We start from the raw sequence: 20,728 nt of genomic DNA on the forward strand, positions 1-20,728 counted from the left end.
TGGCGGGGAAGCCTCGTTTGTTGCTTCTCCACCTGGGTATCAATGAATCCCAGGGGCGGATTGTTTACTGCACTTGCCCCGGCTTGGGTAGCTGGGGTAGTGTTCGTAAAAACCGTGTATTCACCGGTATTCCCACCAGTAGCTGGGGTTGTGGTTACCGGGGTTTCTTGGTCACTCGGTGGCCTTGGCCTCGGAGTAACCTTAACCATCTTTCTAGAAATTTTGAAAAAACTGAAAAAAAGAATTAGTTCTAGCTTAATGCACGGATGGCGCCAATGAAGAAACACTAAATGACCCTGACAGATTACAGATAATCTTAGGGTTAAGTAGATGTTTCCCATGAGGGTTAGGTCCGGCAAAGATGGTTATTCTTCTTGACCTGCAAAACAGACACCGTGAGCTCGTCACTGAGAAGGGGGGGGGGTTCCTCCTTGTGACCACCCTCCGGCTTGATAATCAGACTAGATTGCTCTGAATATAAGTGTATATTGAGAGGAATAGCTAGAGAGAAGATAAGATGATCATACCGTTCTAAGGTGTTGGAGTATTTATAGCCGAAGGTAGGTTTCCAAGCAGGTACGGCCAGCTGTATAATATTCCTTTTCCACTAACTACGGGCTATGTACGTGCCACGATGGGAGTTGGTGGGTAGGCAGCGGATGATAGTGACATTTTGTAATGGAGCGTGCTCCTCCTCGTACTATTGTCGGTGAGCTGTCACCCTGTGATTGGTTCATGGGCTGCTTTGGTCAGATCTTGTCTATTTTGTCCATACCTTGGCAGGTATAGTACAAAAGATCTTCCAGAAGCGTACGGACTAGCTCTTTTGGGCGGGAATATTCCCGCCCTGCTCATTCCTTCTTCATGTGACATTGCTGAAGTATTAAGAGTTAGTGCCTTATGCGTGTAGCCTTACTGTTAGTGCGGGTGGCCTTCCTTCTTGGCTTGTACCCACAACTGCGGGGACAGGCAGGGTACTGTACCAAGGGAGGCTTTCCTGCGGGAACAGCTGGCTTACTGCGTGTAAGGTCTTCATCTCTCTGAGCATGGTGGGTCCTGCGGAACCAGTTGGTCTTTGCGCAGACGTACCTCTTCAAGGTGTGTCTTGCGAGTCCAACTAGGCTTTGCGGGGACCTACCTCTTCATAAACCAACCAAAATACTAAACACTAGTCCTTAAAAACATCATTATGATCCCTATGATCCCTTTTATATGTTTCTCTATTCTTCTCATAGAAATATATGGTCTAATTATGTTAAAAGTACACTTAAAAACAAAGGAAACATTATGATTTGCACAAATTTCATAATTATTTTACCCTTAATTGTTCACACACCGACACACACACAAATAACGTGATAAGATACATTTGATGACTAAAATATGTTTACGGTACATATTATATTGTGAATACCAAATAATTTCTATATAGAAAAATATTATATTATAATTTTTAGTGATGCATAAATATAAAAAAATACAAAAAATTCCAATGCAATTACGTAAACATACCTCTAGTCAACATTTTTTCGTGGGCAGTGGCCTTGTACTCTTGTGCTGCAACTATGTGTGGTGGTTACGCAAGAGGGTGCCACTCATAGTTAAATGGTATCATTTGATTGACTCCCCCTTGGCTTTCATTACACATGATATTAAGATCTTTTTTAAATTTGTTTGGATTGTGTTTTAAATGGTGCGCGTGCATGAGCGTGTTGTTATTGTATGTTAATCAAACTAGCATATGTTAAATTAACATATAGTGAAACGTTGTACCTGGTGATAATGAATGACCATACATTATTCTAATAGGAAATACAAATTATATAATATAATCCCACTGTTATCCAAACTTATAACTCTCTTAAGCATGTGCAATGGTCACGCCACACTATCGCAAGCCCCACACATGTCATGCTAGCCAGACGGAAATTCTCCCCATAACTGCTCCATCACACCCCATCTTTTTGCTCAGTTTTCATCCTTATGTAATGATCCCCGCTCATGCACTCCACCATCTCGCCTGCCACATTTTTCCATTGTTGCGGTGCCACACCCCCCCACACCCACCCAACACCACACACACACACACTTGTGTGGTAGAACCAAGCACCGCATGGTCTTATAGTCTAACACATGTCTTTAATAGTTTAATCTAGTACAAGAAGAAAATTAATTTATTTAAAACAAAGTGTATAATAATATTAATTAAGATAATTAAAGCATCTTACACGAGTCAAAAGCCATATAAACTGTATCCAACATATATTTCCAGTCTCATCTCCTTTTACTTAAAAAACTATATACTTATAAAAGAATTATGAAAGCACATACACACATACATCTTGCCGACCCCACCACCCACCCACCCATCACAAAACCCACCGGAGCCGTTAATGATGCCCCGAACCCGTAATTTGCTCCCAAATCCAAACCCATGACCGTAGATTTCGACACTATAATATCTACTATCTACTTCACCTAATTCTTCTTCATCTCATTACATATTTACATTACATTAACGCCCTAAAAATCCAATCTTTTTCACCACAAGATATTATTATTATTATTATTATTATTATTATTATTATTATTATTAAAACAACAACATTTCTTCAATTTGCTGATCTACTTTTGTTACTTACTGTTGATGATCGGTCAGCTCAAATTATTCATGGGTTTTTGATTTGGGTCTGAAATATTGTGGGTATTCAAGATTATTGCAAAAGGAAGTGTTTTTGCACATACCCATCTGAAATAATTTGTGGGTATTCAAGATTATTGCAAAAGGAAGTGTTTTTGCACATACCCATCTGAAATAATTTGTGGGTATTCAAGATTATTGCCAAAGGAGGTGTTTTTACACATACCCATCTGAAATAATTTGTGGGTATTCAAGATTATTGCAAAAGGAAGTGTTTTTACACATACCCATCTGATATAATTTGTGGGTGTTCAAGATAATTGCAAAAGGAGGTGTTTTTACACATACCCATCTGAAATAATTAGTGGGTTTGCATCTTTTTGGCATGGGTGGGTGTTTTCCATGCTTTGGGTCATCAAACAAAGAAGGAAATGGTGTGAAAGAAGTGGTGAAGAAGGATATTGGGAAAGAAGGTTCAGCTGGTCATCAATTGAATCATGTCAGTAGGGTTAGTTCAGGTAATTGATTAAATAAACACTTTTCATCATCAAGTTTTGATTTTTTTAATGTAATTTTTGTGGGTTGTAATTGATCTGTTGAGTTGGTTAGATTCTTGATTTTCTTGATTTTGGATTGGTTTGGAGTAATGTGATGGTTCAAGAATGTAATTTGAAGATCTGCTTTGTGTTTTATAATTGTGATAGGAAAATCGAAATCTCAATCTAAGGTTAATTTGGATCCTAAGAAAGAACAAACGGTAACGAAAGACGCACCGCCCGCGAACATTGCAGCGCAAACGTTTACTTTTCGTGAGCTGGCTGCAGCGACCAAGAATTTTAGGCCCGAATCGTTGTTAGGAGAAGGTGGTTTTGGGCGGGTTTATAAAGGTCGTTTGGATAGCACGGGACAGGTGAGTTACATTTTGAAATTCATGTATTGTGATGTTAATATTAATCGTTGTCATCGTGAATGATGAAAGTAAGTTGGTTACAGGTGGTTGCAGTGAAACAGCTTGATAGAAATGGTCTTCAAGGGAATAGAGAGTTTTTGGTGGAGGTTTTGATGCTTAGCTTGTTACATCATCCGAATCTTGTGAATTTGATTGGTTATTGTGCGGATGGAGACCAACGGCTTCTTGTTTATGAGTTTATGCCTTTGGGATCGCTCGAGGATCATTTACATGGTCATATTCTTTTCTTTGTTCATTTAATTTTTTATGCATCGTTATTCGTTAGAAATGTTTTCAATGGCGTCAAGTTTGTTACCTAAAAAGTTTTAGACATGACATACAAAGTAGATGGAACCATGATATGACATTATTTTCTAAGTTGAACATTAGTAAGCATACAAATGCACCCATAAGTCATCAAAGCCCAAATTTACCACATACGAGACCTGGTTTGAACTCGTTTTTTAGAGAACTTATAACAATGAGTCAACGTGTAGGGTTGAAGTAGAGTTGGCGTCTAATGTATCACATGTGGAGAGATTAGCATTTTATCTCATTGTACTTGACGAAATTCTTTTCTCTTATTAATGACTAACATATTTATGTAAATGCTTAAAAAACACCACTGGCAAAAAGAAATAGAAAATGGATAGACTTTTAATATCATTAAATTCATTAACAGCTTTTGTAGGCATGCTATCCTGCTTTAGCATTCATGCCTAACTTTAATGTCGTTTAATTGTTGATAAGAACAACTAGAGAACTTTTTCTATAAGTATTTTCATTATTTTTAATCATCCATGGCGTTTATTTATTTATTTATTTCATTATGTTGCTATATATAACCATTAGTGAAGCTAGAACATTGGCTGTTGTATCATTTAGTTGGCCCTGAGTAAGGATAGCAATTCGATTCAGGTTATGCATTATTTCTAATGGGTCAAAGGGGTAAAATAAATAACTTAGTTAATAAGGTTAATAATGAAATAATATCAATTTTCTAATCATATTTGACATTTGACACATCATGCATTATAATATTTTTTAAACGATGCGTTTTGGGTAAATCCGTCCTGACCTGTATAAAAATTACCAGTTTGACCCGCTACCCAACCCACCCATTTTGCCACCTAGGCACCTCTAGGCCTTCCTGGGTGTTATTATCTTTTAGTTAAAAAGTTAAGACTTCTCTTTGGTAGTCATAATTTAATAGGAGGCATACGAGGAACCCAATCTGGATAACTTTCATTGCACACGCGCGCAGTTTACGTCTCATTGTTTGTTTATCCATATCTTGCATAATTAACATACAAATAAGAATAAGAAAATATACTCATAGCATCCCTTTTGCATACTATTTAGTACGTGTGTAATTATGGAGAGCCAAGCCAGAGCTCACCTAAGCGCAAGCTCGAGCTCGGTTCGTTTAATTTACAAGAGCTCGTTTCGAGCTTTATTTCTAAAGCTCAAGCTCGGCTCGTGAGTAGTTTTTCAAGCTCAGGCTCGGCTTGTTGATTATTTATTAATTAGTTTATATGAATTTAAGTTACATTTTTATCATCATAATTCTATATACGATATTAATTATTATATAGATATATTTATATATTATATAAAAGTAACATAAGTAGTAGGCTTGTTTAAACCTTTATGCCTGCTTGAGGTCAACAAGTGAAGCTTCGACTCGGGCTCGTTTGTTAAAGAAACTCATTTTTTTTTCAGATCTTCCACCAGATAAAGAACCATTAGACTGGAACACAAGGATGAAAATAGCTGCTGGTGCAGCCAAGGGTTTGGAATATTTACACGACAAAGCAAACCCGCCTGTCATATACAGAGACTTAAAATCATCCAACATTCTTCTTAACGAAGGATTCCACCCTAAACTCTCTGATTTTGGACTTGCGAAACTGGGCCCCGTAGGCGATAAAACACATGTTTCCACCAGGGTTATGGGCACATATGGCTACTGTGCTCCTGAATATGCCATGACCGGTCAACTCACTTTGAAATCCGATGTCTACAGTTTTGGTGTCGTCTTTCTTGAACTTATTACTGGACGAAAAGCCATTGACAATACCCGTGCTCCTGGAGAACATAATCTTGTTGCTTGGGTAAGTTTTATATTGCAATTAACTTTTAAGTTTCAACTGTCAAATCTACATGTAAAAGTGGTAAAATGGGAGGGGCGGGAAACGGGTCAAAACGGACCATTTTTATTTTTTATGAGTCAAAATACTATTTGTTATAACTAAAAAAATAAGTACTTGTGATGAGAATAATATAATTTCAGCAAATTTTTTTAAAAAAAAGCTAGTAGCTTTATGCACTGAAGTCTGAAAATACACTTTCGGTTGATGCTGGACGACCCATTTGACCCTGTACTTTAGTGTGTGTGTGTGTGCGTGTAAATTTACGAACCTTCACTTTTTGATATTTTTAAGAGTCAAGTTGCATATATTTCCTATGGGTCAAACACATAGTCAGATTATTGTTTAAATGCAGTTTCTATAATCATATTTAATATATTAATTATCAATAAGACTTTGAGATAATGTATGCGGAAGCCAGTTATTCAACTTATTTTATTATACAGTGAAAGTATATTATAGGCCACTTGCACACTCTAGTATGTATTTGGTTTCATATGACAAAAATGCCTTTTAAAATTTTGAAAAGACGAGTATACTTTGCCAGTTTGCCACCCAAATACATAATTATTATTTTTTTTTGGAAAAAGGTAGACAGTGTTGCCGGGTCAAACCAACTTTCACCAACATGAACGACTATTAAAGATAACCTGTTTCAACCTGGCTTGATTTGAATATTAAATTACCAACTTTAACACATGCTTGACAATTTACCAACCGCCCATTTTTCCACCTCGCGAAGAGAATAATATGGTGTAAACGGAGCCAAGCCGCTCATGAGGTACTCGAGTGTGGTTCGCTTAAAGATCAAATGCATACGAGCTTAAGCGAACTCGAGCCTTAAAAGTAGCTTATTTAATAAAGGAGCATGAGGCCGAGCTTTACTTATCACGCTTGAGCTGGCTCGCAAGCCTTAACGAACCTATTATTTTTATAATTTTTATTCAGTATATTATATACATATTTGTATAATAGTTATTACTATACATTTATACATAAAATTATGATAGAAAATAACTAACATATATACTGTTATATATATAGATAAAAAAATAAAAATAAATGCATATAGATTAATTAGTAAGTAATAAATGAGATGAGGTCCGAGCCGAGGTCGGGCTTGGTTCGGCTTGGCTCATTTGCACCTCTAAAATAAGAAGGATAAGAATCAGGTATTTGATATTCACTGGAGATCGTATATCACTTTTTTCTTGTAATAATTTGTAGGCCCGACCGCTTTTCAAAGACCGGAGGATATTCCCAAAAATGGCTGACCCGTTATTACAAGGACGCTACCCAGTGAGAGGGCTTTACCAAGCACTTGCAGTGGCAGCAATGTGTTTACAAGAACAAGCCTCCACACGCCCTCTAATCGGTGACGTTGTAACCGCTTTAACCTACTTAGCCTCTCAGCCCTACGACCCCGAAGCAGTCCGCACTGAACGAGCCCGAGGCAGTGGGTCAGGCACTCCCAGGACCCGGACTAGGAACCCTAGTGTCGACGCTGGTCGCGACACCGGGTCCCCTTCTACCGGCAAAAACTCACCTGATTACAGAAAAATTAGTACTCGGCCCGATGTTGGAAACGGCGAAAGCAGTAATGGGTCGGGTAGGAAATGGGGTTTGGTGGATGACCCGGATTGTGAAAAGGATAGTCCTGTGAATACGGGTCGGGCTAGGAACCGGGATCTTGATAGAGAACGGGCGGTGGCGGAGGCTAAAGTTTGGGTGGGAGAGAATCGGAGGGACAGAAAGCGGACAAACACGATGGGTGGTGGTGGTAGTTTTGATGCTACACATGAGTAATGGAATTTAAGGTTGTTGGTTAATATCATGTGTTTGTGTTTTTTCATGAGCAAGTTACTTGCTGGTTATTATGTTGGTTGGGGTAAAAAGGGGAAAGTGCTGTTGACTTTTGTAAAAAAAAGTTGATATTTGGTTTGACTGTTGGTAATTATATCATGGATTTGAGTTAACTGAGATGTGTCTGTCTTTATCCATTTGTATTTGTTGTAGGTATATTTGAATAGATGTTTGTTTTTTATGTACTGTACTACAATGTGCATACTTGCATCTATATGATATGTAATGATCTCTCATATGGATGTATACATTTCTAGCCGATACACGTATTACAGTCAGATCAATCGTCTTGGTCGGTTAGCCTTGGTTTCTTGCTAAGCCTTTTATGCGGTGAAGATTTTGTACTTTTGGAACGCTATGGCTGAAGTAGAAAGGGCACGGTTCTCTCTTGTACCGATCCTTTCTCTTCGTACCGTAACCAATGATATGTTCGGATTTTGCGGCTGTTTGTAGTTTGTACAGTGCCTTGCATACTCAGTACTCACTTTTTGTTTGAGTTTGTGTTCTCGTTTGAACACTTCGCTATATTTGGTTTTTAATTTTTATGGAATGAACGGCTTAAAGACTGCAACCGGGTTAAATGGGTAAACGTGTGAACCTGTCGGGTTGAAATGAATACAACCACTTTAGCTAAACGGGTTTTATAGGCGATGTTGTTTGAGCCTATTTGGTTTATATTTCTTTTATGGCTTGACTGAGTTAAAGACCGTAACTGAGTTAAACAGGTTAATGTGTCAATCCGTCAATTACTTTGAAGGAGTTTTGTTTAATATTTGATTGAGATGATTAATGTTTTGTATAAGTGAGTTTCGATTTTCGATCTCTAACTTTGAAAATTATGATTTTGGGATGAGTTTTTTTTACTAAATACCCGTACCCACATATTTGGTACCGAACTGGTACCAAGCTTTTAGAAATTCTGTATTCGCTACTCACGGAGTCACGGGGTACGGATACGGGCATTTCGGTACCCGATACCTGTTTAAAATATGTAGAGTTTTATTGGGAAACCCAAACCATGCGTATATTCAAGGGGGGGGGGGGGTATTAAGGTACTCGGTACCCGTTTGATATCAAGGGTTACTTTGGTAATATGGTTTATTTGTTTTGTTTTTGCGGTTTTGGCCTTATAGTTTATTGAACGCTGGTATTGTACCAATACCATACTAATTTGGTAAATTCGGTACCCCTCATGTACTGATACTCGGACCATTTCAGCTTATTTATTATTCATATGAGTATCGATACCGATAGCAAATGCAGTGATGATTTGTAAAAAAAAAGTTGGTACAAAAAGAAAGGAAATGGCAAATAAAAGAAAAGATTTTAAACCACAGTGCCATCTAATCTCACTACTAGAAAACTTGGCATTTGCGACCAAAATTTGTGACCGAAAAAAAGATGGTGGCAAAATTATTGACCGAAATCATATTGGTTGCAAAATAAACAAACAAAACATATTCGGTCGGAAAACAATCGCAAACTCTGCTACCGCTTTTTTTGGTCGCAACAATCATTAAAACTAATTAATTAAAATTATTAAATTATAAAAAACGGTCTCAAAATGAAAAACATACGACCGTTCTAGACGTCGCAACAGTAAAATAAAAGATATTAAAGATAATACTTTTTATTCTTATTAAAAGAAATCTCCCCGTCAATTCCCCCAATTTCAAAAACCCTAACCACCGTTTCTCATTCTCAGTCCATATGCCCTCCGTTATCGCCTCCGCCTCTTCCCGTCGACATCAACTGTTTTCTTCGAACAATGTCCGTCCATCACCGTCGTAACAGTATCTCAACGAAGCTTCGCCATCAACAGTGTTCATCGTAGATCCTCGACATCACCGTTCGGCAGAAAACACCGTTCGCCATCAACGAAGCCTCTCTTCTCATCCCGTCGATGACATCGCCGCCGTTCCACAGATCTTCGTTCAACTTAAAACTGATCGTTGTTAAGCATTCCTCCTATTTCAGCTAGACTCGCCGGTCCGGTAAATCGACTGATCGGAATTTCTACTTATACGTCTTGTAACAGCTTATTTCATGAAATTAGGTCTAACTTTGCTTATTTTTTTTTCAATTTCATGAAATTAGTTCCTGTTTTGCTTATATTTGTTTCAGTTTCATGATATTAGGTCTGGTTTTGCTAATTTTGTTTCAATTTCATGAAATTAGGTTTGGTTTTGCTTAATTTTGTTTCAGTTTAATCAAATCAGGTCTGGTTTTGCTTAATTATGTTTTTATTTCGTGAAATTAGGTCTTGTTTTGCTTACTTTTGTTTCAATTTCATGAAATCGGGCCAAGTTTTGCTTAATTATGTTTCAATTTCATCAAATTAGGTGTTGCAGATGTTCTTGTTGTGTATTCCTTTCTTATTATCCATTCAAAATCGGTCCGTAATTCCTTTCTTATTATCCGTCTGTTTCGATTCAGCCGTGATTACGAGTTCCTGGTCCAGTTTATTATAATCGATGCATCCCTCTGGTCAATAACAAAACCCTAGGTAGACCAAAATTGATGCATTTCTGGAGTTTTTACTCAGAATTGTAGGATTAGGGTTTGTGTGATTGAATTATGAATGATCTTGTTGTAACTTAGCATCTAATCATCAAACTGGATTTTAACGATTGTTTGAGCTATTGCAGTTTTATATGCTGTGAAATTGTATAAATAGGTTTAAATCAAAGGTTAGGTTTATAATCATTGAATCTTTGTATCATCTTGTTGGAACTGTGATGAGCAAAAAATACAGCGAGTGGTAACCTGGTGCTAGATACTAAGATGGAAATGACTAGGCGAATAATCTTGAATCATCTTGTTTGTTATGAGTTAAGCTTGATAGTTAATCCCTTCTCAAAATAGTTTTAGATCAAGTTTATACTTCTTATGTTGCATTTTGATTTTAAGTTGGTAAATATTTCTGCTTCTATGTATATTGTTTACATGGCAGGAATCGTGTGTCAGAAGCACGTATTGGAAGCCTTTCGTTAGACCCTGCAAGATGGGGAGGTAGTTACACTTCACTCAAGAATGTGTGTTGCTAACACCAGTTTATATGCATTGAACTTACAAGATAGGGAGGTAGTTACACTTCATTCAAGAATGTGTATTGCTAACACCAGTTTATATGCATTGAACTTACAAGATGGGGAGGTAATTATCATTTATTAGGCAGTGATTTTAAGTTGTTAAATATTAAAGGTTCGTGACAGAATTTCTTTTGTTAATTTGTAGGATATAAAATATGTTTATTGGAATCAGTTTCATTCTCCATTGGTGTTGAGATGGTCTTTGTGACTTCTCTTAACTCTTTATGGTTCCGTGTTTTCCGTGAGTTCGAGACAGGTCGACAGTAGTTTTTTTTGTTTACCTTTTTTTGTTGGTAGGGTCAGGTCTTGCTGAGCTTTTCGCTCTGGTTTGCGCGTGTTTAAGCCACTTGTCACATTTGGGTTATTAATAATTACATCTTCTTTTGTTGGTAGGGTGATCAGTTCTTGTTTCCTCTGCTTTTTGAGTGTTTGTGCGTTGTCATCATCGTCGGCTTTTGGAACCACAGGTATGGTGTTATATTTGCTGTTATTTGGTTAATCGATCAGCCGTCAGTTTGTTGGTTTGGCATTTAGGATTGTGTATATGAGCACAATGTACTCTTAATATTGGTTTTTATTTGTTTTTATTTTGATTTGGTGCGTTAGGATTTATGGCCTATTATTAATATTATTATTATTGTTATTACTATTATTGTCATCATCATCATCATCATTATTATTATTATTATTATTATTATTATTATTATTATTACTACTACTGTTGAACTCTGATCTCCTTTGTATTGCTTCATACATATGTATTTTAGAGCTGAGGGTCTCTCTGGAAGCCACCTCTCTATCCATGTGGATAGAGGTACGGTGTGCCTACATCCCACCCTCCCCAGACCCTACTTATAGCTATACTATTGGTGGGACTTCACTGGGTATGATTGATTGATAGATAGATAGAGTTGTAAAGTTTATTAAAAAGTGGGGTTTTTGTGTATAATAAAGTCATCATCATTCTGGTTGAAGTTTGTTGTGCTCAGATTGCATATAAACAGTTAGGTATGTCTAATTGAAACACTTTTGTTTCAGTGTTTTTACTGCTTTTGCCCTTTATGTTTAGTGGATTCTTTGTTGGTTTGAGTTTTTGTTGTGTACTTTGTAAATTGTTGGCTAAATGTCCTGTTAGTTTTTTTTGGTTGTTTGTGGAGTATATATGTGGGTAAAGTATTAGAAGTTAAGCTGCCAGATTTTCTATAACGAGTTTTGTACACACATATCCCTTACATTGTGCAAAAAGCAGTCCTTGCAGGCCCGTATAGATTTAGGACCTGCTAGGTTGCTACTGTCTCCTTGAGTATTGATTGCCCCTTCATTGTGTAAGGCTAAATTGACTTTTTTGATTATTTGTTTATATGTTATACTCATGTTTTACAATTAGCGATCATCTGGTAGCTGCTGCATGGTTGTAGGCCTTTTGCGTAACATAAATAGCTTGAACAGTCATCTAGAACTAATTACATTTTTAGTTTTTTTTTTCCTTTTTGAGAGAGAGAGGGGGGGGGGGGGAATTTATTACAGTTTGCATTTGCTGATAGTTTCAACCCCTGCGGATAAACGTAACCTGTAGTTGTGCTATGGTAAATATAACGCATTAAAAATTTCTGTTTTGCAAATATTTGGTAGATATGTAGCCTCTGTTAATACAGTAATCTATTAAAAGCTTTTATATGCCCGTCTTACCTTATGGCTATCCAACAACATAACTAACAAGATGAGTGGTACTACAATTGTGAGACCTTAAATAACTATTGGTTTTATGTTTGTTTACACTTGTTTCTAAATATATCCATTTAATTTTTTTGGCTGATTACAATTTAGTTTACTTTTAATAACTTTTTAGGTCCGGCACATTGTTTAGATTACTGTTATATTTAAATTGGTTTTTGCTTATGTATGTCGCTCATCTATGTCCAGTTGGTGCCATTTGTTCGTTTACGTTTATCAACCGTTCGTTTTTATACTAATAACGAACAAACATAAACGAAAAAGGACATGCTCATTTTTTTAGCGAACGAACACACACAAGAAAAAAGAAAACCTTTTTAGTTTACTTGTTAGTGTTTGATTAATTGTTCGGCTAAAGTAAACGAACACGGACATTCTCTGTTCATGCTTGTACAATTCGTTTACAATCCTAAATCTGTGATCTAGCCCCTGGTTTTATCCCAGAAAAAAAATAATAAACACCAAGAATTGTTTTTATAAAAGGTTTGGTGTGTAAACGGTCAAGAGAAGTCTCGTCTTTCAGTCTTTGACCAGTGCAAATTGAGTTGCAGAAAAAATGGAATTCAGTACCTCACATGCAAACAAGATGGCTGAGTCACTCCAATTTATGGCTTCTCAGGTTACTTTATAATCATTAATTTAGTATTGTTTTAATGTTTGTTATTAACTTAACCATCTATTTGGATTGATGATTTGGTCTTTGCATTCTTTATATGTGTGTAGGTTGCGTTTAGGACCAAGGTTTACGATACAAACATTAACAACACCGGTATCATGTTTTAGATATTCAAGGAACAATGGAGTACAACGCTAGCATTCTTCAAGGTTTGATCTATGGTTCCATTTCATCATTTGTGTAATATTTTAAACCCCTTATTGAGTTAAAAGGTATGGCTAAACGTGTAGTATGTGTTTGGCAGGTATCATTTTCCATCTTTAAAGACCCAAATATATCCGAATGACTAGTTGGTGTCAAAAGTTGCTCATGTAACTGGATATAGAAGAATGGTAGGAATAACATTTTGTTTGCTTATAAACGTTGAATAACATGTTTATATTGAATGTCTATAATAGAAACTTTAGTTTTAGTTGTGTATATGATTGTGTATGTGAGTGTGTATAAATATAATTTGTAATGCTTATTGTCAGAATATTTTGACAGGTTGCGACCAATAAGTAATTGGAATAAAAAGAGGTCGCAAATATTAGCCAGTGGTCGCAATAGGGGTGGCAAAATTTCCGACTGCAGCAGTGGTCGCAAAGTTTGCAACTGCAGCAGTGGTCGCAAAATTTGCAACTGCAGCTGTGGTCGCAAAATTTGCGACCGCTGCAGAGGTAGCAATGTTTGCGATGGCAACGGCGGTCACAATGTGATAGCGGTCGCAAAATGGTCGCAACAGAGCAGTTGCGACCTGTGTTTTTCTGACCACTTTTTTAGTCGCAAAACGGTTGCAAAAGGGTAATTGCGACTGTTTTGCGACTGAAACGGATAGTCACAAATGCCTCAATTTCTAGCGGTGTCTAAGCACCGGTCATGCACTCACTCATGCCTTTGTTATGACTAAAAAAAGGTTAAAAGGGTATAAAATGATTAAAAAAATAAGTATAGTTTATTGGTAAAAAATAAATATAACGAGTTAAAACTTAAAACTACACCTTTTTATTAATAGTTCTTAAAACACACTTTTATGATTTATCAAACCACCCCAACAAATTCAATAAATATTTAAAAAAAAAATTAGATTTTAATAATTTCAACTTAATGCAGTTGGCTGATAATAATAATCCCAACTTTGAAAGTAGCTGTCACTGATCCCAACTTTCACACTATTTATTTTCATTGGACCTCCGTTAAAAAAAACTTAACGACGTTATGTTTTTTTTCCAAATTTCAAACTGATATTTTAGGGCTTTTGATCGGAATGAGAATACGAGTCGATTGATGTAAAACTTAACTCAAAACGACGCTTCAAACAATTTGATTTTTGTTAATTAAATGTTTAAACACCGAAACTGAAGCATCCTTTAGTCGTTTGAACCACCGTTTAGAAGTAAGTTTTACATCAATTGACTCGTATTCTCATTCCGATCAAAAACCCTAAAATATCAGTTTGAAATTTGGAAAAAAACATAACGTCGTTAAGTTTTTTTTAACGGAGGTCCAATGAAAATAAATAGTGTGAAAGTTGGGACCAGTAACAGCTACTTTCAAAGTTTGGATTATAATCAGCCAACTGCATTAAATTGGGATTATTAAAATCCAATTTTCCTTTTAAAAAACTACACCTATTTAATAACTAATATATTTGAATCACATGAAAAACACTCCATTGTAGAGGGTAATAATATTGTGATTTAGAAGTGTAGACTTAGTAAAAGTGGTGTAAGGAAGGCCAAAGTTGGTGCCTAAATAACTCAAAAAGTGAGCGAGTGAGAGCAAAAGTATGAACCATCCAATGAGTGGTCACCATGCAAAAATGGATTCTAACACGTGTATCCTCGTATAGACAACTTATTACTTACTAGAGAGCCTTCCAACTTTTATTTTCTTCCTTTATTAGTCCTCCTATTTATTATTACAACTCTTACATTCCAACCATTTATCACCTTTCCAAATTCCAACCACTACTTTCAAAATATCAAAATATCATACTCTCTATATTTACCTAAATACAAAAAACATAAAACTTGTTATAAGTTATATGAAACATAAAGAGTAAACATACACAAATTCATGTAAGTCTCCGTCGTGTATGACCCCCTCGATCTTCCTTTTTTTTAATAGCTGAAACAAACTTTATAAAACACACAAAATAAAACTAACATCATCGCAACACAAGTTCATATTTTAAAAGTAATTACAGTTTACAAATGTTAAATAAGTTAAGCTTAATTTAAGGTTAATATTTTAGATGCATATAGGAATAATATCAAGTGTTCCAAAAGATGTAATAAATCTATATAATTAAGGAAACAAATAATGTAAGAAAATTTAGTTATGGAAATAAACTAAACTAATTAAAACCAAAAAATATTGAAATTAATAGACAATATCTCATAACACAATTATTTACAATCTACCACTCATACTTCCTTATTTTCCAAAACTCAATTCACTATGGACTTCAATACAATTATCAGTTGACAATAAACTTTGAAAATAAAATTTGACAAAATTAAAATATTTAGGACCAAATTTAAAAAAGTTAAATAGTACAAGGTCCTAAATTATCGAACATTATTTAAACTTTGTCCCTCCTTCCTCCATATATATATATATATAAACACCTTCCCTCTTGTTCTTCTCGTGACATCATCATTTGAAAACCTAATAATAATAATAATATTCATTATTAATATTATTAGTATTAATATTAATGTTCCTTCACATTTCACATACAACCTTCACATTTTGAGTCACACATCGATTCATCTCTCGCAAATCCATCTATTGTTGTCACATTCTGGTAATTTAAAATCATTGATTCAATAATATTGCATGTATTTGTTTCTTTAGGTTATGTGAATATATGATTCAATAGATTCATTTTGTTTGTGTGTTGAAATTATTAGACTGGACACAATGTTGCCGGATTTAGGGTTATTGATGGCCAAGATGAACACTACCTCACTGGCTGCATCTGAGTATGCTGCTGTGGTGAATATGAACCTGTTTGTTGCTCTTCTTTGCGCGTGTATCGTGATCGGACATTTGTTGGAGGAGAGCCGCTGGATGAATGAATCGATCACCGCGCTTTTGATTGTAAGCGTGTTTGTGATAATAGATTTGTAATGAAATAATTTGTTTTATTTGAATTTGATTATTATTATTTTGTATTTGTAGGGTCTATTCACTGGAGCTATTATTTTACTAAGTACTGGAGGAAAACATTCACATTTGTTTGTGTTTAGTGAAGACTTGTTCTTTATTTATCTTCTTCCGCCAATTATCTTTAACGCCGGGTGAGTTTAATTTATTTGCTTTTATTGCTTATTTGTAGATTTACAGTTAGTATATTCGGTGTTCGGAAGGTTCGTTACGATTTAGGCATAACAAGAATCTAAGATTAGGAGAGTGTTTATTAATTGAGTAATGTCGGCTTTGCATTGAAATGGAATTTTAACTAGAAATTTTATTAATTATTAGTTAGCAATAATTGATCTTTTAAGTTATAGCTATGATCTTTGTTGTGGGTCAACTAGCGGTATATAATTCCTTGGATTTGCTTTGCATGGTCTATTGAAATTGGTCCAATGTTGAATAAAGAAGGGTGGTATGGAAGATCTGAAGGGGCGGTCTGGAGATCTAAAGTCTAGGAACTAATAGTTAAAATAGTTTGAATCTAAATTTGAGTTTGATTGTGTTTCCTAATGCTTGTTAGGGCTAATTGTTCTTGTATCAAGTTTTTTTTTCAATATGTAAAAAAAGTCGAACATTGTGTTCAAATCTTGGTGTGTTCATCAAGTTAGGTTGGTTGTGCGTTTGCATTATTCACTTGGTAATTTTACATTGTCTACTATGATGGTGCCATATGGATGAAATATGCATTTGTCAATTGACCCTAGACTACATTTGTGTTAAAATTTGATCTTGTGTTTTTATTGATTTGCTCATGACCACTACATATGTGAACAATCTTTTAGTTGCTGTTTTATCCGTAAATTCTTAATTTTTCATGGTTATTAGTTATTACCTTGTTCTTGTTATCTTTGCAATGATATATTAACAGGTTCCAAGTAAAGAAGAAACAGTTTTTTCGCAACTTCATGACCATTGTGCTATTTGGTGCTATTGGGACCGTGATATCCTTCACCATCATATCGTTTGGTACACACTTAACTTCTTGTTTAAATTGCTAGTTATACTAGATTGCTTAAATTTTGAATGTTCAAATTATAACTATATCTGTAACAAACACGTGTGACCTATTTAGTTCAAAATCTATATAAAACGAGGGATATCAATTACGAAATCCATATCCTGAAACGGGAATCGTTGACTTTAATTATGTTTATGCGAATATATTTCTTCGTTTAATGTCGTATTTAGGAATACTGCATGGTTTACCAATCTGAACTAGTTTTAATAACTTCTTTACAGGGGCTACACAAATTTTCAAAAGAATGAATGTCGGTTCTCTTGATCTAGGAGACTTTCTAGGTTTCATGACTTAAACTCTTTTATTTCATCACATTTTATAATATTTATTCATTTGCTAATATTCTCAACCGTCTTCTGTTCCAGCATTAGGAGCAATCTTTTCTGCAACAGATTCTGTTTGCACTTTGCAGGTGCTCAATCAAGACGAAACCCCTTTATTATACAGTTTGGTGTTCGGTGAAGGCGTTGTGAATGATGCTACATCAGTTGTGATTTTCAATGCGGTCCAACACTTTGATTTCTCCCAGATCACAACGAGTGACGCGTTTCATTTACTTGGAGATTTTCTTTATTTATTTGTCACAAGCACAGTTCTAGGAGTCGGCGTACGTTTACATACTTACATATTTCCATTTTATTCAAAAGCTATATCGAAAGGCATAATCATATGACATTTTACTTCTATTCTTGCAGGCTGGACTACTAAGTGCATATGTCATTAAAACACTATACTTTGGAAGGTATACTTATTAAAAATGATATTTTATTTGAAGAATATTCATACCTTATTTGGTTTGCAGGCATTCAACGGATCGAGAAGTTGCCATCATGATTTTAATGGCTTACCTTTCATATATGTTAGCTGAAGTAAGACTTTTCTTTATGTCCAATATTGTAAACTTTATTGTTATCGTCTGTACGGTTAAATAACCTTAAAAGTTTTCACTTTTTTTTTCGCAGTTATTTCATTTAAGTGGCATTCTTACGGTTTTCTTTTGTGGAATTGTGATGTCTCACTACACTTGGCATAATGTCACCGAGAAATCAAGAGTCACAACCAAGTATGTTACAAATCAACGAGCTAAACATATAACTGCTTTATCTATTTTATATCATGTTGCAGAACTTGATAAGTTCAACTGTATGTACTCACTCGTTCTTTCAGGCACGCTTTTGCAACACTATCGTTCATTTCAGAGCTATTTATCTTTCTTTATGTTGGTATGGATGCATTGGATATTGAAAAGTGGCACTTTGTACAAGACACGTACGTTTTATTGAAGATATTAATTTACTCTATATAATGTTGTTTGTTAACTGTCATAATAATCACTGGTTTTTTAAATGCCAGCCCGGGAACATCAGTGGCAGTGAGTTCCATTTTGTTGGGATTGGTTTTGGTTGGAAGAGGATGCTTTGTTTTCCCATTATCATATTTATCCAACTTGACAAAAAATAACGAAAGAGAAAAAATCACTTGTAAGCAGCAGGTATGAACTCGTTACACGTTTCCCTCATGTTATTTTAGTATAACACAAATCTGAAACAATCAAACAAATCGTCACCGTTTTAATGTTAACTTTTGTTTTTTAAGGTTTTGATTTGGTGGGCCGGTCTTATGAGAGGTGCTGTTTCTATGGCCCTGGCCTATAACCAGGTCAGTTTTATGGTTTTAACTTTTAAAGTTTAATAATATTTTTTAATAGCAAAATCACATTTAAACGATATTATTTTCTTAACGTCGCAGTTCACAAGGTCAGGGCATACACATTTGCGTGGGAACGCGATCATGATAACAAGTACCATCAGTGTTGTTTTATTTAGTACAATGGTAAGTTCTCATTTTTTTAACATCAAATATCATAAACATAACAGAAACAATTCAAGTATATTTATATATTTATTTGTTTGTAACAGGTCTTTGGATTGATAACTAAGCCTCTAGTGAGACTGCTGCTGCCTCCATCATCGAGAAACATATCCCGAATGCAGTCCTCTGAGCCAACAAGCCCAAAAGCTTTCATTAATGTTCCTCTTCTAGGAAATATGCGGGATCCAGAAGCTGATCACGCCGGTTACCAGTCAGCTTTACAGGTGTTCCTATCAAAGCCATCTCACACAGTTCACTATTACTGGAGAAAGTTTGATAATGCGTTCATGCGTCCGGTTTTTGGTGGTCGTGGTTTTGTACCGTATGCTCCGGGATCGCCTACAGAACAAAGTCTTCCTAATTTGATCCCTGAGGAAGGTAGTAGCTAAATAAGGAGGCTTTTGAATACAATGGTGCTGAAAGTTTATGTTGTTTTTGTAGAGGTTGAAGATTTGGATATTTTAATCCAGTTTTGGTTTTTGTAATTATGAGGTTGAAAATTTGGATATTGTTGTTTGTTTCATTTAAATTATATATCTAAAACAACATGAGTCTTTGTTATTTTTTATATCTGGTTAGATATGTCTATGAATATTGCTGTTAAACCAGAAGGAGAAAGGAATCTGGATTTGATGATAATAAGCTTGGACTCAACCTAAAGTGATTAAGTGTGATTGGAAAGACAAATTTCTTAAATGATATACTACATTTTTTAATAAAGTATATTCAGATGGTTAAACATGGAATATTCATCTTTTAAAATACGTTTGGTCATAATTGTCTTTCCTTCAAATAGGTAAAAAATAGAAATGCCTGTGACTTAACGTTAGAATATAGACGGAGTTAATGATTTGATAAAAAATGGCAAGAACTTGAAACCTTAAGGGTCCAAATGTAAAAGAAAGTTTTTGGACTAAAGTTATGTAAGGGATCAAACCTCATGAACAGAATTGACACATTACTCTTTTGATTTGTTGTATTGTTGAAGAGGTAGGTCCCAGCAGGGCTCAGTTGGTCCCGCATGACTCACCTTGAACAGGGATGTCTGCGCAAAGACCATCTACTCCCGCAGGACCCACCATGCTCAGAGAAGCCTACGCGCAGTATGCAAGCTGCATACGCAGGGAAAAGCCTCCCAATGGTAAAGTAACCCGCCTGTTCCCGCAGTTGCGGATACAAGCCATCAGGGAAGGCTACCCGCACAGCATAGCTACACGCATAAGGCTTAACACTTACAAATATTCAGTGTCACCTGAAAGAATGAGCAAAGGCGGGAGGGGGAAAACTCCCGCCAAAATGGGCCAGTCCGTATGATGGAGGATCTTTTGCGTGATACCTGACGAGGTAAAGACAAAAGATCTGACCAAGAATGCGACAGCTCACTGACAGCAGCGTGGCAGACAGCACGCCACAGCACTGTGACCAATAGCCGCCGCCTGCCCACCAACTCCTGCCAGACCCACGTGCCTAGCCTGCAGTTGGTAGAAGACGAAGAGTGCACGGCACGCCTGCTCTGTGTCAGCCGCTACCTATCCACCACTCACAGG

General features: G+C 35.8%; 3 protein-coding genes and 1 long non-coding RNA gene across 4 annotated transcripts; all 4 read left to right on the top strand.

Annotated features, from left to right (window-relative positions):
- The first annotated feature begins 2,349 nt into the window (after positions 1 to 2,349).
- On the top strand, positions 2,350 to 7,595 carry LOC143606760 (serine/threonine-protein kinase PBL27-like). The gene is made up of 5 exons (XM_077082423.1): positions 2,350 to 3,159; positions 3,346 to 3,551; positions 3,635 to 3,824; positions 5,313 to 5,704; positions 6,968 to 7,595. The coding sequence occupies exons 1-5, from the start codon at positions 3,027 to 3,029 to the stop codon at positions 7,544 to 7,546; spliced, it is 1,500 nt and encodes a 499-aa protein (XP_076938538.1). The 5' UTR covers positions 2,350 to 3,026; the 3' UTR covers positions 7,547 to 7,595.
- A 1,684-nt stretch (positions 7,596 to 9,279) lies between these two features.
- LOC143605234 (uncharacterized) lies at positions 9,280 to 11,164 on the top strand. The gene is made up of 3 exons (XR_013148470.1): positions 9,280 to 10,759; positions 10,841 to 10,951; positions 11,089 to 11,164. It is a non-coding gene; the product is annotated as an uncharacterized LOC143605234 (long non-coding RNA).
- A 1,821-nt stretch (positions 11,165 to 12,985) lies between these two features.
- On the top strand, positions 12,986 to 19,836 carry LOC143606014 (sodium/hydrogen exchanger 3-like). The gene is made up of 11 exons (XM_077081933.1): positions 12,986 to 13,048; positions 13,153 to 13,205; positions 13,592 to 13,888; positions 16,003 to 16,192; positions 16,274 to 16,392; positions 17,160 to 17,257; positions 17,531 to 17,590; positions 17,675 to 17,916; positions 18,005 to 18,051; positions 18,112 to 18,178; positions 18,272 to 19,836. Exons 1-11 carry the CDS (start codon positions 12,986 to 12,988, stop codon positions 18,590 to 18,592), a joined length of 1,557 nt encoding a protein of 518 aa, XP_076938048.1. The 3' UTR covers positions 18,593 to 19,836.
- LOC143606022 (sodium/hydrogen exchanger 1-like) lies at positions 18,948 to 19,666 on the top strand. Its single transcript, XM_077081937.1, has 4 exons — positions 18,948 to 18,968; positions 19,059 to 19,142; positions 19,229 to 19,559; positions 19,623 to 19,666. The coding sequence occupies exons 1-4, from the start codon at positions 18,948 to 18,950 to the stop codon at positions 19,664 to 19,666; spliced, it is 480 nt and encodes a 159-aa protein (XP_076938052.1).
- Positions 19,837 to 20,728: the final 892 nt, after the last annotated feature.

Source organism: Bidens hawaiensis, unplaced genomic scaffold, assembly GCF_021521415.1.
Source record: "Bidens hawaiensis isolate Kalapana, Puna unplaced genomic scaffold, B.hawaiensis_p1.1 tig00002123_1, whole genome shotgun sequence".
Lineage (NCBI taxonomy): Eukaryota > Viridiplantae > Streptophyta > Magnoliopsida > Asterales > Asteraceae > Bidens > Bidens hawaiensis.

What these genes read in the sequence shown, in the direction of transcription:
- LOC143606760 (XM_077082423.1), top strand. Translation starts at nt 3,027, where the DNA reads ATGGGTGGGTGTTTTCCATGCTTTGGGTCATCAAACAAAGAAGGAAAT. An exon ending in GCTCGAGGATCATTTACATG is followed by an intron (nt 3,825 to 5,312) that starts GTCATATTCTTT and finishes TTTTTTTTTCAG; the next exon opens with ATCTTCCACCAGATAAAGAA. An exon ending in AACATAATCTTGTTGCTTGG is followed by an intron (nt 5,705 to 6,967) that starts GTAAGTTTTATA and finishes AATAATTTGTAG; the next exon opens with GCCCGACCGCTTTTCAAAGA.
- LOC143606014 (XM_077081933.1), top strand. Translation starts at nt 12,986, where the DNA reads ATGGAATTCAGTACCTCACATGCAAACAAGATGGCTGAGTCACTCCAA. An exon ending in CTTCACCATCATATCGTTTG is followed by an intron (nt 17,258 to 17,530) that starts GTACACACTTAA and finishes ACTTCTTTACAG; the next exon opens with GGGCTACACAAATTTTCAAA. An exon ending in GCACAGTTCTAGGAGTCGGC is followed by an intron (nt 17,917 to 18,004) that starts GTACGTTTACAT and finishes CTATTCTTGCAG; the next exon opens with GCTGGACTACTAAGTGCATA.
- LOC143606022 (XM_077081937.1), top strand. Translation starts at nt 18,948, where the DNA reads ATGGCCCTGGCCTATAACCAG. An exon ending in TTGTTTTATTTAGTACAATG is followed by an intron (nt 19,143 to 19,228) that starts GTAAGTTCTCAT and finishes TGTTTGTAACAG; the next exon opens with GTCTTTGGATTGATAACTAA. An exon ending in TAATTTGATCCCTGAGGAAG is followed by an intron (nt 19,560 to 19,622) that starts GTAGTAGCTAAA and finishes TTGTTTTTGTAG; the next exon opens with AGGTTGAAGATTTGGATATT.